Source organism: Daphnia pulicaria, chromosome 4 (genome assembly GCF_021234035.1).
Source record: "Daphnia pulicaria isolate SC F1-1A chromosome 4, SC_F0-13Bv2, whole genome shotgun sequence".
Classification (NCBI taxonomy): Eukaryota; Metazoa; Arthropoda; class Branchiopoda; order Diplostraca; family Daphniidae; genus Daphnia; species Daphnia pulicaria.
Window position 1 is genome coordinate 5,969,556 of NC_060916.1, and position 14,252 is coordinate 5,983,807.

A 14,252-nucleotide genomic window follows, 5' to 3' on the forward strand; every position below is an offset into this window, starting at 1 on the left:
CCAAAAAAAGGTCACATAAAACCCCACCCTAATATTACCCTTAGGAAAAAATTTCATTGAATTCCAGCACCGAGAATTCTATTAATGGGAGAGTTTTAAAAAAGGCTTTTTCCCTACTGATCCTCTCAGCCGTACGGATACTTTCGGTAGCAAAATCCTTTTGAACATCTTATTTTCTTTATAAAAAGAATCCACTTTCAAAAAATAGTTGAAATCCCAGCCAGGTCGCAACGGCCACTGGATGTTTTGGCGTGGAATGACCCCTTTTAAAAAATTATTGGAGTTCTATTGTAGCGTATTGGAGTTCTACTGTCGGGAAATGGAATTCTATTGTCGGATAATTTTTATAAATATCTAAATCAGGAGTTCTTCTGTCCTTTGAGTTCTACTGTCAGCAACTAATTTTTTTTTTCCAAGATAAATGTAAAAAAATTGCACAAATTTGATTTTTGATTTTGATTTATGAATTAAATAAAAAATTTTAATTTGATTTTTTATTTGATTCATCTAAAGTTTCTAAAAATGATTTTTGATTTTTATTCATAAATCAATGTAAATGGTGATTCCTCAAACACTGTACGTTCCAGCAGCATCCAGCTTAACTAGTTGTCTAGTTCCAATAAAAGTCACGATTATGCATTTGATTGTGCAAATTTTGATGGTTTTTTATTTTTTATTTTTTTTTGTTATGTATATATATTTAATTCTATTTATATAGAAAGGAAATTGCAAACTTATTCAGTGTCAGTATAAAACAATTACACTTACAGTATAAGTTTGAATAATTTCCGAACAGATGGACTTTTGTTAGGTGATGAAGCTAAAGCATTTGAAGCATCGCGAGACTTGCTTACTTACCGTTGACGACAATTCTTTGACAATTCTTACCTGACGTTATCATCTGGTATAATCGAGTTGACATATTTTTATGGCGTAATATCCTTTGAATTTTTTTAAAGCATAAATTATGAAAGATATCAATAAATCACAGACTATTCCCGTAATTCCCAACAAGTTCACAACTAAACTCATTCAGATATATTTAAAATGTATACGAAAAAAACGAAACAGCTGTAGTGTTTGACGGGATCGAACGAGCTCGCTATATAGCCCAAATGATCTCGTTATTCGCTGTACTTGTCATTCAGGTTTTTTTTACTTTTGGGCTCATCGGGGAACTGTATACGAAGCGGTTTTATGGCTAAGGACACAATATGACGCTTGAAAGGAGGCGAGGAACGAAATAATGTGTCGGTTCCGTGAAGGTAGTCAAGAATACCGAGAAAGCCGTAACATTCATTGAACTTCAGATGATGAAAATCGTGTGCCTCTGGCGACGGGAAAAAGGGCAAATGATAGCCCGAGTGATCATTCAACGTCCTAAGGATGGCCATAGAATACCAAAGCCAACATGTGGAAATGTGCGAGCTCATGATGATTGTGCCCTGGAGATTATAAAAAATATGCAACACGGATACTAAACTATGACGAAGAAAAAGATTTTTTGTTTTTTCAGGGTATTTCCCGGAATATGATTTCAAACAACTCACCAGAGCTGGAGGCACAATGTTAGACAAGAGGTGCTCAAGTGGATGGCAGTAAATAGCAGTTACAGCGATGGGTGCAGTCCACTCGTGATGCTTCTTGTGGATGTATTTGTACAGCCGTCTGTGATGTAAAAACCTATTTCCAAAATTATTGTTGCACCCAATAGAAACACGTTATTTAATGACTTTAACTATAAATAGTAAGAAACATAAAGGTTAAATACAAATGCTTGAATAACTTACCTGTGTGAATAATAAAAGACAATTTCTTCAACGACGATAAAAACGGCCAACTCTATTACGCAAAATATAATAAGTTATTTAATTAGGCCGTTTCAAATTATTTGATTGGATTTAGGTTTAGATTTAACTAAACTGTAAATTTATTCGTCTGTCACATTTTTAGAACGATAATTTACCTAGTAGCACACGGCTGAAATTTGGCAGCTCACGGAATGGCGCTAAAGGTTTTTTCATCATCCAATATCCAAAGGCGGCGAACGGAATGCCGACAAATATTTGATTAAACAACACATGACCAACAGCCTGCGTAATAAGAAAAAGTACAAGTTGTTACCAAGCAGTATACATGAATAGTGTTGTTATCCACGCCTAAGCGCGTGAAGGATGATATAGCAATTCCTTGTATTCATTATATACCGAGACATCGATCTTGGAATGAATCATCACTTGGTCAAAGCCAAGGTCAAACCGACAGGTAGGATAGTTCCTTTTTTTCTTTATTAGGATAACGCACAGCAACACGCAACTCGTAGGCCAGACGCAGATAAAAGCAAGGTCTTACCGTGATGAGCCGCTTTCGGTCGACGGGTTCGTTGGTACCAAGCTGGACTTTGTATTTACGAATCCATTTGGGTAAATTAAAATAATCCATCATGACGTAGATAGAGCCAACACCCCAATAAAGGCCCATGGTTAGAATAGTCGTTCCTGTTCTTGACAAAAAAGGACAAAGAAAAATCAGCGTTTCATCAGTAAAGCCATGGCTTACGTGACCGTATCAGTTCAGGTTCGTACACTGACACTTCCTTGTGTAGTGACATTGAACTAAAAAGGAAAAACAAATATTCCGTGCTGAGGCTTTAAAGAATGAATATAACAAACCGTAAACAAAAAGGCCGAATTCGTCGTCTCCGAATCGATCGAGGAATCGATTCCATAGCGATTGCCAAAAGTCTCCCGAAGCTCCCCAAAGTTGCTGCAAATACCTGCCAAGAAATGAGGAAAAAAAAAGTCGTTAAAAATCTTCTGGTGGAGGTCGAATACTGGACGATTAGATAGACAGCTATGCTGCACGACGACTTTCACGGTTGTCAAATATTGTTTTACCAAGTTAGACTGTTGCTAAACGCTGCGAAAATCACGACGATGGTGGCAACTAGCAGAGCTGAATGTCTCGCCCATGCCCACAACGATGGTTGCTGCCCTTTGTCCATGGTGCAGCCGGACAGATTGGCGATCAACGATAAACTGATGAAACTCAGGCACTGCGCACACGAACGTGAATCTTCAATTTTTATTTAAAAAAAAAATGAGAAAGAAAAATTCGTTCAGTTTTGTCCAAAGTGGTTACGCAAGTTTTATCGTCCCAGGCCGATAAAAAAAACTCTGTCTGCGTCTTCCATTACCGAAACAAACAAAAAAAATAAAAAAAATGCGCAAAGTACAAACTGATTAAAAAAATCACCAATATCGATCGGGATGATAGACAGCGTGATAATAGCAGTACACTTGACCGCAGCACTATTATACACCCTGCTGAACGCAGTGCTAAACGTGAGCGCGATTCAACACCACGATGTTGCAGAGCTAACAACGTGATACGTCTGAATTGACGGACCAGGAGCGCAGAGTCCCAAGTCAGCTTGTCGTCCCGGTGTGAATGCACTGACTGCCAAATTTCTCAAAGAAATTGTTACACGCCACCTTCCGTCAAAAATCTTGGCCGACGAACGCATTTTTGCGCTCAGCAGTTTTAGCCCTTTCGCTGACCTTAATTTTGTCACGCACTACAAAATTTCAAAACAGAAGAGCCTAGTAGCCTAGTAGAACAGCGCAGAATAGCTGGCGTCGACGATCGACCTTGATGTGAATTCAAATATCCAAGTTTCTTCCCGCGCCTGGCACCGCTGTCGACTGCATGGCAAAAGACTTACAACTTATTAGTATGAATTGAAGATAGCGTCCTTAAGCTGAAATGGGCATGGGGCAACCTTGAGGGAGAATGCTCGACCAAAACCAGTTGTCACGAGATCCTTAGCTCTCTCTCTGTCTGCTAGTTAAGAACCCATGCGCCTTGTGAAACGGAAACGACAACAAACAATCAAAAAAGGCACATACGACACTCACCTAGCAGGACAAAAGACGGGGAAAACTCAAATATCGCTCCATCTTTCTTATAGCTTTTCTCCTCATAGTTCTTTTTCCCACTCTTTGGTCTTTACTTCCCTTTCCACCGCAAATATTACGACACGCAGCGCTCATTTGTCCCATTTGATTCTCTATATTCGCCTTCGGGAGTAATCGGGAGCAATGGCAATTACTACGCTATCTACCGTTAACTGGCAATGTTAAACAAGACGTATCTTATCGCAGTGTCATTTCCCAATGCATGTCTCGAATGTAACCCATCAGATTACAACTGCATTTTTTAAGTAGGACTGCCCACAGTAAAATCGACCGAAACTACATACTACATTCACAGTAATAATAGTAAAACGTGCTTTGGCGATTGTATAAATGCATTGATGGAAACAGCCGGAGTAGTAGTACCCCCAATCAATACTCTCACGCTGATTGTGGTGGAAGACTATATAGCGAGGAAGCACCTCTTTCATGTGGTATATTTAGATTATTTACCTTTGTTTGGGCTATTAGGGTTTATAGTGTAGTTCAAACAATCTCACTTTAAATTGCAGGACTGAATACAATCTATCAAAACCATTTCAGACATCCTTCGCCGCACATTATATAAGAAGACACACTCGATAGCCTGTTGTTTTTGACCGAGTATTTGAATTGGCTCATTCAAACGACGTGCGCCCCAGTTGGCAATCTTGTAAAAGTAGGTGATGCCTTCTGCATGGTCAGATGCGATTATTTGCCATTCGACTTTATCGGACTTAATTATCTCATAAATTCGGATTTAACCACACTCAAAAGTTCACATACCCAAAATAATTTTGGTTTTAAATCATTTCGCTAAAATAGTAACATTGCATTCTTATCCCGCATGTAACAGCAAGAATAGAATAATGGAAGCAGGACAAGGTCTTGTAAAAGCAACTGATTTCGCGAACGCGCGATTTTCTCTTATTCCAGTTTTTTTCCAGCTATTTTTGACAACGAATTGATTTGTTTTGATTGTTGGTGATGAAATTTAGGTTGAGGGGGGCAGGTTTTTATAGTTTATTTTAGAACATTTTATAACTATTTGTACAAGCATTCTCGGTTCCCATATACCAGAAGCTATAGATTGTCATTTCGACTGGGCGGGTGGATTCAAGGTGATGCGGATTGCAACACGAGCAAGTTACGTACTTTTGTCCTACATTTTAACCTTCACCACGATGATACGAGAGAAACAAACAAAACAAAGAACCAAAATTAGGTTTTTTTAGTCACCTTACGATGACTCTGCAAATATAGTACGTAATATTGAGAGCCGAGCCAGCCGAGTTGTGAAGGCCAAGTTCGGAATCTTCCCTTTTCGGGCTTGTTTATTTTAATGCTTGTTCGACACTCTCAACTCAAATCAGCCAAAGAATTTACAATGTACACACCACATTTGCGCGTATATATCGTCCGTTTCAAGGACGACCATTTTGTTTCGCACAAGGTTTTTGTGGTGGATCTCTCTATTTGAGTTTGACCGAACGGACAAATGAAAGTATTGTTAAGCGTTTTGGATGAAAAGAAAGTACGTACATTTTTTTATACTTTCATGAAATGAGTCTTTCCTTTTTATCTTTTCATATTTGGCTCGATTTTCTCGGATTTTCTGTAATTGTATATGGAAATTATTAAGCCAAAATGGAAATCCATTGCGAGCAATTGGGACAGAAAATATTTTCACCGGTTGAACAGGATTTTGAGATGTTTCACTCTCACCCGCCTCAACACTTTCTTTTCAAACCGGTAACAGAACATCAACATAATAAGGAAAAGGGAGGATTGCTGGATGGGTGACTCTTAAGTCCTTAAAAAAATAGCAAATTAATGCAGGAGAAACCGAATGTGCTGTTGTTGGCTGATATATACGTAACTGTTTACAAAGAAACAAAGCCCGTGTACAACCGGTATTGTTCGATTCGCGTATGAGCCTGTGAGAAAGTATCGGACAAGGTTTTTCTTTTTTTTTTTTTTTTGCCACGGGGATCCACCACGTATACACACACAATTAACTTTCATTTTCCTATAAAAAAATTATAATGATGAATGTGTTCAGAAAACGCAAGATTTTCCTTGTGGCAGATAATAGATCCGGGCAGGCTGCGCCCCACAAGCAAGCGGCGAATCAGTTGCAATCGCAAAAAAAGAAGTGCATGTATAATTAAATGTTTTTTGTTTTTTTGTTTTTTTTACAAAAGGGTCCATGTAACAAGGAGAAAGCTGATATTCATTCCTACAAGAAATAGCTCACTATAGAAATGCGAAAATGCGAATTTCGGACAAGGTTTTGAATATGACTATGCTGCTACTGTGGTTAAAATCAGTTAAAATAAACCGAAATTGCAGCATCTTTCTTCGTACATTTTTTGGAATTTAAAAGGTAACATACAGTAACTTAAATTTTATAGTTAAACAATTTTTTTCTCAAACGGATTTTTTTAAACTCTAATACTTTTATTTTAGGCGCAAATGTGTTGGGTAATTTAAGTAGGCTAAATGGTCCTGTTCGATATTGATATTGATTTTCGATTAATCCAAATACCCATCGTTCTTGCGCCACTGCCGCACATATTGATTAAACACAGATCCACGGAAAAACCACTAATGGGAATATGTGATCGGTTGCAAGTATGTCTGCATGACCAGATCCTGTCCGTTGTTGATTCATTACCACCTGGATTTGCAGAACTGCGTATATCGATGGCCCATAATCGAATTCTGGGCAATCCCAAGTGCCCTTATTTCGCCCCAAAAAATCTGTGTGGACATTAGCCGCTTCTGTGAACACGTCAGACCGAGGGACGAACGCATCTTTCTCGTATCGCCACTGTTAAACCAATATACTGAAAAGTGCTCTGCTAGTTAGACGTTCTTAGATCTAGTCCGTTGCATATAGTCACAGAATGCAAACTAATATCTTCGTAAGTTAATTAATCCCATAGTAATTGATACATTCTTTCAATTGAATAAAAGAAAGCTCTAATACTAACAGCATTTCAAAATAAACAGGTGATTGGGTTGCTTGCCGTCGTTGCCAATTCATGGCCATCTGCGGAAGGTACTGTATAATATGCAAATATATGCCAGTGCTGGGTTAAACATTCTCCGAGTTTACTTTGTAAGCCGGAATTTTTAAAACCCGTATTGTTGATTTTTTTTTTTATTGGGTTGGGGACACACAGCCGAGTGACGAAATGCGCACTCAATTGCTAATCGGATCCCTTGAACTAGATGCAATTCTAATAGTTTTAATGAATACGTGCAATTATGTAAAAATCGCACAGAAGCGTAAAATGGATTGCGTATTTTATTTTGAACAGCGAAAAAGCGTTCAGCTGATGACGACGATACGAACGAATCATTGGTTGGGACACCTGCTCGTCGTGGTGCCTTCCCAAATGTGGCAAGTATTTTTTCATTTTATTTCTTTTTTTTTAATTTTACATTAATAAAGACCGCCTTCCGGTGCGTACTTTAAAAAAAAAGTAGTATGTATTGAAGTTAATGAAGAAGCTGTTTATTTAGGGTGCCATTTTGTTCGATGGACGCCACATTTGCGGTGCTACTCTTATCAGCACCAACCACGTATTGACTGGAGCCGATTGTGTGTCTTTGTAAGTATTTTGGGGGTCAAGTTGAAATAAACACAAAATATCTAGCCTGTTGATCCACTAAAAGAGAAAATTTTCACATAAAATAATAATATTCAGTTTTTACTATAGTAGGCTAATATTTCTTTTTGTTCAGCGATATAAAATAATGTTAATTACTATAGTCTGTTAAACATGACTAGACACAGTGGTTAGTTAACGCCGTTAATAACTGGAATAATTTGATGTTGCACAGTTTGCATGGAGCGGAGAAATCCAACGATCTAGCAAAGCTTAGGGTTTATTTGAACACGGTTGCCTTGAAAACATACAACCCTGGCGCAATCATCAGCAATGTACGCCACATTAAATTTCACGAACTCTACGACAGAAAGACGAAAGTGAGCAACATTTTAAAATTATCTGTTAATTAAAATTTGTGTGCGGTTCAACAAAGTTAATTTGTCATGTCCGTCCCCACCAAAATAGGCCAACAATATTGCTGTGTTGACTTTGGAAACGAATGTCACGACGCTGTATCCATTGAGTCTTCCTGCGGATGGCACAACGGATGATTACGTTGGGAAACATGGTACAATCCTTCGTTGGGGAGCAGCCAAATCAGGTTGTTTTTCTTCTAAATGTTTTCTTGTCTTTTCGAATTTCTAATGTTACAATTTCCCTTTGAAGCCAGTACAACTCACAAAATTCTACTGCAAGCCCCAGTATCCATCATCTCCAATTCAGAGTGCAGTTCAAAGTACCAGTTTAAGATTTACGACAATTCTTTGTGCGCCTCTGCCGGTTCTCAAGAGGGAATTACTTGTCACGTAAGTTTTGTTTCAATACTTTACACTAATTACTTTTTAAAGTGGCCGGAAGGCCGGACATGCTGAGGGGTTTGGGAGAGGGATTGTTGATTTGAAAAAATTAACAAAAACAACATTATTTTTCATTATAGGACGACAGCAACGGAGGACCAGTCATTGTCGAGGGCCGTCAAGTAGGTATTATGAGCTGGGGGAAAGGCTGTATGGATTTCAATTACCCAGGAATATACATGAGAACCACCTCTTTCATGAACTGGATTAAAAGCAACACAGTGTAGCTAACTGTATTTTTGGTTTCATTACCTTGAAATGTTTAAGGTGTTTGGGAAAATATATAGTGGGAACAGAACGTGGCCTAAACTATATTTAGACAACAGTTTCCACAGTTTTCTTGAAATACAAAATTTAATTTGGCAGACAAATATATATTTTCAATTTATTTCCTCGAATCGAAAAATTATGTATACAATTATAGATGTAGATATAAATCTAACGTATGTTAAATATAGGCCTATCGCATCCGCATCTATCGATCCGTTTACGCATTCCCGCGCATTCCTTAAAGCCGAGGCAGGATTGACGCTCTGACGCTTTCAAGACTCAGTCCACAAAACTCACCCCAATAATCACCCATTAATTATCACATTTCTATTGCATGTTGTCCAATTATCGGTCATATCCTTTGGGGATGGCATTTCCATAACCCAATTATCCCGAATCCCGTTGTAAGTGTAAGTATAAGATTAATCTTACATTCAGCTTTACACACAGCAGACTGCCATACAAGCACTAAGGACACCAGCTCGACAGTCGTTATCTGACTACAAATCATACCTAACAATCAAAATGAAATTGAAACTGTAACTAAATTTATTCATACTTTATTGTTAAGAATCACTGAAATCAATAAAAAAAAACAATTATTTTTATAACATTATAAAAAAGTAGAGGGGGCACCCGGGTTTGAACCGGGGACCTCTCGATCTGCAGTCGAATGCTCTACCACTGAGCTATACCCCCTATATGAAACTCAGTAAGAAAACTCAATAAATTAACTTTGACAAAATAAATCAAACCACCTGATCCACAAAAAATCAGCGCAAAAATCCTACAAAGCAGTAAAACACTAAATTTCGATCTTCATATTACACGTTGTTATTTATCAAAGCGTGAATATATCATTATTATATTGTGGAGCCCTTAGTATGACAATACATAGCCAACCGGTACCCGACTCCATACATGTCGGACTTTGAAACATGTTGTAAAAAAACGAAGTAAACAGTTATTTGAAATGTAACTTGTCCCTTGAAGCGATGGTAAAAAAACAAGATTAAAATTTTTCTACCCCATCCCTCTATACGTTATCGTTGTTTTTTCAAGAGCTAAGATAATTAACAAAGTGCTATATTAATGGAGTCGGGTGTACTATCACAAGTGCATTCCTTACACACAAAATAACCGCAGCTGCATTATCTTACAAATAAAATTCAAATGCGTGTGAAAGGAATCTGTATCTGATACTTTCCAATTATTTAAGTGAACTCAGTCATGACATCACTAACAAATTATTATCAATTCACACTATCACACAACAACAACAACGAAAACTGAATGATTATGATGAAGTGATGATGAACGATGATTGGAACAAGGAATAACGAATAACAAACTGAAGGCGGATCTCGCACCCGAATATTTTTGATGTCCTCACCCCCCATCACACAACGAAAACAAAATCACAAAAAAAATTTTAAAAAATAAAACTTGTTTTTCTCAAGGTTAGTAAGGCGATTTTTATCGTATTCATTCTCCTCCCTTTAAGCTTTAAGGTAAGCAAGGTTAAGCAAGCAAGGAGAGGGATTTTCCTGTATCTCTTTAAAAAGATTACAAGAGTTTGTTTAAAAAATCTGTAGACGTGTGGGATTTTTGCTATAAATATGTTTTTTCAAGCTCTCTTTTCCCATGCTTTTTAAATAACCAAATAAGTATGTTTCGGTTTTGGTTACGGGCGATCTTTTCAAGTGGAAGTCCGAATAAGTTGTGCGAAACTCTAGACGCATAATAAAAAAATCTTATCGAATTTCAATTTATGACTAACATTAAAGCATAGCCCGACCCTGCCTCCGCTCATCTCATAAACCGAGGATTCGTATTACGCGCCAGTAAAAACATGTTTTTTCAAAAAGTAGTTTCGACTCACTAAAATTTTATTTGGTTTTAGTATTACGTGAAAAACTGAAAAATAATGAACACTCAGAAAGTATGATTTGACTAATATCTTTTTCTATTCAAGGAACAAGTAAAAAGATACGGGAGAACTAATAATGGGTAGGGCGCGAAATTTTATGTTTTTTTTCTACTTCTATTTGCCCTTTTACTTTTGGATTTCAAGGATTTCAATTTCCACTACTCTCCCCTTCTTTCCTTTGTTTTTAACTTTTTATCGTTCCAGACTATGGTCCTTACGTGTGTTCGCTACGGCCTGCTGATAACGAAAATATTAAAAAAGCTAAAAATACTTGGCATTCTATTCAATCCATTTCTGTGGCTCTGGCATAACCTGCATAACCTAGTAGAACTTTATGGTTTAATACATATTTAAGATTTTCCCCACTTTTGAACATACTTGATAGTCGCGTGGTTTCAGAACTTTGTAGGATTTATTTTTAAAAAGTCTCTGGAGTCTGGAGTCTGGACTCTCTGCAACTCTGCCTCCCTGCCCTGACGGCTTCACCGACCCTACAAAGATTACAATATGGCAGCGCTGCAAACAGACATTACATGTAATTGTTTTTCGAGTCAGCATAATTAGTTTTTCTCGTTCTCTTCGTCAGTACTCAGTTACTAAAAAGAAGGTTACCTTATAATTCTTAATAAAACAGACACATCTTTGGTTAGTTGCTAAATATTTCATTTTCACGTCAACTGACGCCTTTTTTTTTAACTGAAAAGCGCGGTCTCGGTATCAACAATGTGCATGCCTTTCTAAACTAACAACAAGGTAACCAAAGAACATGGCACACTAATTTAAAGGCTTTCAATAACCTAGGTCAAAGATATAAATTACCTAAATTTTTTTAGATGAAAAGATCAAGGTGGGTTTTGCAGGTATTTTTCAATGGATTCATACAAGAGAAGAAATAGAGGACCTAGTAACCACTATAGTAAATACCAGCCAAACTATTGTGATGAATCTTCCCCTAGGGAATCATTTGATGGCAACTATGCAAGATCTTCTAAGTCAAACTCAGAATCACCAAATTCTCATAGGACATCTGCTCAATCAACTTTTGAATGCAGAGTGTGTTTGAATACTTATCAAAGCAATAGAGAGTTATATGCTCATTTGCACGCTGCGCAGCATTTAAGACCCCTTTCGAGATTAAACGTACCTGAAGATGAAGAAACATTTCCAAACAGGAAACGAAAACATCATGGCATTTTTTGCAAAGTCTGTTTCCATGAGTTTGATACTCACAATGAACTAAAAAAGCACCTTACAGAATCTGGTCATCATTGGTCAGCAAAACGAGTTAAACACATGTCATCCCATGACAAAACTGCATGTAATACTTGGACAAAAATTCTAATTACTTAAATGGTTGTCAAAACTGAATGGTGTTTGTTTGTTTAGATGAACATGAGTATTCTGATCGTCGACGACATTCATCTTCTACTGATACAAGATCAGATAGATCATTTGCTTGCCAAAATCCAGATCTTGTTGCTGCAGAAGGTTTAATCTAACCAATAATGATGTGTAATTTTACCACAATTATACTTATTTCTTATGCAGAATCCAGAGGAAAAGATCCCAGTCCAGGGTCCAGGGCACGATCATATGGGTGTTCTGTGGTTTTGGATGATCCCGCTCCTGTTCCCGTACTAGAAAAAGACATAAGTGCGTTGGGTGGTGATAATTCCGGATCGAGTAATATTTTTTAAAATTATTATTAATATTTTTTAAGTAGATTTCAATAATTTAATATATACATATTTTTAAATGTATGTATTATACATATAGGTAAAGTAAAAATGCCAATGATTTCTTCTAATTTGGGAACAGATCATGATCAGTCAATTATTACAAGTCCGGATAGCTCAATTCTTGTTTCGTCGAAAATATCAAATGAATCGCCTTCTACGTCCGAGATTCAAAAAGGAATGGCTGTTATTCCTATGGAAACCTCCGTTCCAGCAACCGATCCCCGTAGAAAAATCCCATCCGCCAGGCTAGAGTCGGACAAGAAAGAATCAAGGAACCTAAACACGAAATGGGCACCCATCTACTGCGATCGCCCGAAACCCAACCTGGTCGAAAAGCGGATTCCCTGGAAGCTGATTCCAATAGACCTTGTACCATCAAATTACCCTGGTAATCAACTCTCTGATAGCAGAGCGTCAAACCCCAGAATTCCTAGTCCTACTGAAGATGTATCGATTGATCAGCTGGCTGCACAATTGAAGGAAAATACTGGTGCGACATTTATACCCTATTCAAGGACGGAAGCCAATGTTTCCCATTCCCCTGTCTCTTTTGAAGGAAACCTTATGAGGCGCTTCAGTCGGGACGTGATCTCCACGTGCGCCGCTCCACATCCGGCCAGTTCACCGGATGATCGAGCGTCTATACAGTCACCAGTACCTTGCCCAGACGGAGCCAGAGGAGTTCAAGAGAATCATACTGTTACCAAGTCAGTAGTGGACCTTGATGGAAAATCAGCGACAAATAGAACTGGAGAGCTGATGGATAAAGAGCCTTGGAACGCTGATTCTACATCGTGTTCGCCTTCTTCGCCTAAATGTGATCACGGAACCAGCTCTCATAAAAGCACTGAAGCCGAGATTCCTAGTTTACGGACTAATGTAATACCCCCTCTCATTCCTCGCCCAGTAATAGACCGTCAAGTAGAAGCGGACATACTGGAAGCATTGGGATCACTGAATTCAATGCTCGACGCCTCAGAGTTGTTATTGTCCAAACCGATTCAGTCTGCTTCATCTGAAGTACTTACTTCTAATAATGCTGAAAACGTAGATGTACCTCAATCACCCGTAATTGTGGAAGATAAATCACAATATGTAACTTTATCTCTTACCGCTGAAAATGTTGTACAAAGTGTCGAGTCATGTTCATTGCAGATATTGGGCGAATCCGTCAAGGAAGAAGTTGCCAACGTTGATTCCCCGGGAAATTCTTCAACTTCTTCACCTAAGCCAGCTGAACAGTCGGTCACTACTGAAGAAGTGGTTGATTCATGTCCCAGTTGCCAGACTCTCCTTGACATTCTTGGGTTGAAGATCGATTTAAAAACCGGAAACGCCTCAGTAACTTGTCTTGGATGCGATGTTCATATAGTCATGGCCAATGTTTTCAAAAAGTTGTGATGAACGGAAAGTGCCCCTTATTGTTCACCCCCCCCCCCCCCTCTCTTCTCTTCAACGTTTTAATATCTAAAGTTGGTAAAGTTTTTGTTTGTGCATTACTGTCTAAGCCATTTTGTTGTACAAAATTTCCAGAAGTACCGTAAAGCCAATTTTATACTTTTGATAATACAAAAATTGATTTGTTTGTTTTATCTACCATCATTTCAAGATTCCGTTCCATTTTAGATTGGAATAAATAACCGGCATTTCTAAGATAACCCACTTCGGTGGATCATTCGTAGTCATAAAATCAAACTTTTAAGTGGCCGAGATTGCAGTTCAAATATATTGCAGTGGTTAAAGAAAGCTCTTTCGGGTTTGGAGCCACTAGTTCATGTATGGGAAACGATTATTCTAGTTCTCATTTTTTTTTTTTGCTGTTTCGTCAGGCCTTGTTGAGTCTAGTGCAAGTATAAACAACAATTTTTCGTCTGTAGATGGTG

At 37.9% G+C, this 14,252-nt stretch overlaps 3 protein-coding genes and 1 non-coding gene across 8 annotated transcripts; 2 read left to right on the forward strand and 2 right to left on the reverse strand.

Annotated features, from left to right (window-relative positions):
- Positions 1 to 1,023: 1,023 nt before the first annotated feature.
- On the reverse strand, positions 1,024 to 3,471 carry LOC124338645 (fatty acid hydroxylase domain-containing protein 2-like). Of its 2 annotated transcripts, none has more exons than XM_046792791.1 (8): positions 3,256 to 3,471; positions 2,898 to 3,055; positions 2,673 to 2,776; positions 2,353 to 2,498; positions 1,967 to 2,093; positions 1,791 to 1,842; positions 1,551 to 1,683; positions 1,024 to 1,445 (listed from the first exon to the last, which is right to left on the reverse strand). In XM_046792791.1, the coding sequence occupies exons 2-8, from the start codon at positions 3,002 to 3,004 to the stop codon at positions 1,125 to 1,127; spliced, it is 990 nt and encodes a 329-aa protein (XP_046648747.1). In that variant the 5' UTR covers positions 3,005 to 3,055; positions 3,256 to 3,471; the 3' UTR covers positions 1,024 to 1,124. The 2 variants fall into 2 exon arrangements, with proteins under 2 accessions (XP_046648747.1, XP_046648746.1); XM_046792790.1 differs by having other exon boundaries at positions 2,898 to 3,075; positions 3,256 to 3,469.
- A 3,298-nt stretch (positions 3,472 to 6,769) lies between these two features.
- Positions 6,770 to 8,801, forward strand: LOC124338646 (trypsin alpha-3-like). Its single transcript, XM_046792792.1, has 8 exons — positions 6,770 to 6,880; positions 6,969 to 7,017; positions 7,280 to 7,362; positions 7,485 to 7,573; positions 7,806 to 7,950; positions 8,039 to 8,174; positions 8,240 to 8,379; positions 8,511 to 8,801. The coding sequence occupies exons 1-8, from the start codon at positions 6,863 to 6,865 to the stop codon at positions 8,655 to 8,657; spliced, it is 807 nt and encodes a 268-aa protein (XP_046648748.1). The 5' UTR covers positions 6,770 to 6,862; the 3' UTR covers positions 8,658 to 8,801.
- Positions 8,802 to 9,327: 526 nt separating this feature from the next.
- Trnac-gca lies at positions 9,328 to 9,399 on the reverse strand. The gene has a single exon. It is a non-coding gene; the product is annotated as a tRNA-Cys (tRNA).
- Positions 9,400 to 11,094: 1,695 nt separating this feature from the next.
- LOC124335730 lies at positions 11,095 to 13,954 on the forward strand. 4 transcript variants are annotated; one of them, XM_046789162.1, is made up of 6 exons: positions 11,095 to 11,383; positions 11,464 to 11,948; positions 12,017 to 12,118; positions 12,179 to 12,313; positions 12,407 to 12,859; positions 12,926 to 13,954. In XM_046789162.1, the coding sequence occupies exons 2-6, from the start codon at positions 11,501 to 11,503 to the stop codon at positions 13,768 to 13,770; spliced, it is 1,983 nt and encodes a 660-aa protein (XP_046645118.1). In that variant the 5' UTR covers positions 11,095 to 11,383; positions 11,464 to 11,500; the 3' UTR covers positions 13,771 to 13,954. The 4 variants fall into 4 exon arrangements, with proteins under 4 accessions (XP_046645118.1, XP_046645119.1, XP_046645115.1 ...); XM_046789163.1 differs by having other exon boundaries at positions 11,096 to 11,383; positions 12,407 to 12,757; XM_046789159.1 differs by having other exon boundaries at positions 11,101 to 11,383; positions 12,407 to 13,954.
- Positions 13,955 to 14,252: the final 298 nt, after the last annotated feature.

Bases quoted from the DNA above. Each gene is read 5' to 3' on its own strand.
- LOC124338645 (XM_046792791.1), bottom strand. From the start codon at position 3,004: ATGGACAAAGGGCAGCAACCATCGTTGTGGGCATGGGCGAGACATTCA. The intron at 1,843-1,966 runs GTAAATTATCGT...TTTGCGTAATAG, and splicing joins TTTCAGCCGTGTGCTACTAG to AGTTGGCCGTTTTTATCGTC. The intron at 1,446-1,550 runs GTGAGTTGTTTG...TATAATCTCCAG, and splicing joins ACATTGTGCCTCCAGCTCTG to GGCACAATCATCATGAGCTC.
- LOC124338646 (XM_046792792.1), top strand. The intron at 8,175-8,239 runs GTTGTTTTTCTT...TTCCCTTTGAAG, and splicing joins TTGGGGAGCAGCCAAATCAG to CCAGTACAACTCACAAAATT. The intron at 8,380-8,510 runs GTAAGTTTTGTT...TTTTCATTATAG, and splicing joins AAGAGGGAATTACTTGTCAC to GACGACAGCAACGGAGGACC.
- LOC124335730 (XM_046789159.1), top strand. From the start codon at position 11,501: ATGGATTCATACAAGAGAAGAAATAGAGGACCTAGTAACCACTATAGT. The intron at 11,949-12,016 runs GTAATACTTGGA...TTGTTTGTTTAG, and splicing joins ATCCCATGACAAAACTGCAT to ATGAACATGAGTATTCTGAT. The intron at 12,314-12,406 runs GTAATATTTTTT...TTATACATATAG, and splicing joins TGGTGATAATTCCGGATCGA to GTAAAGTAAAAATGCCAATG.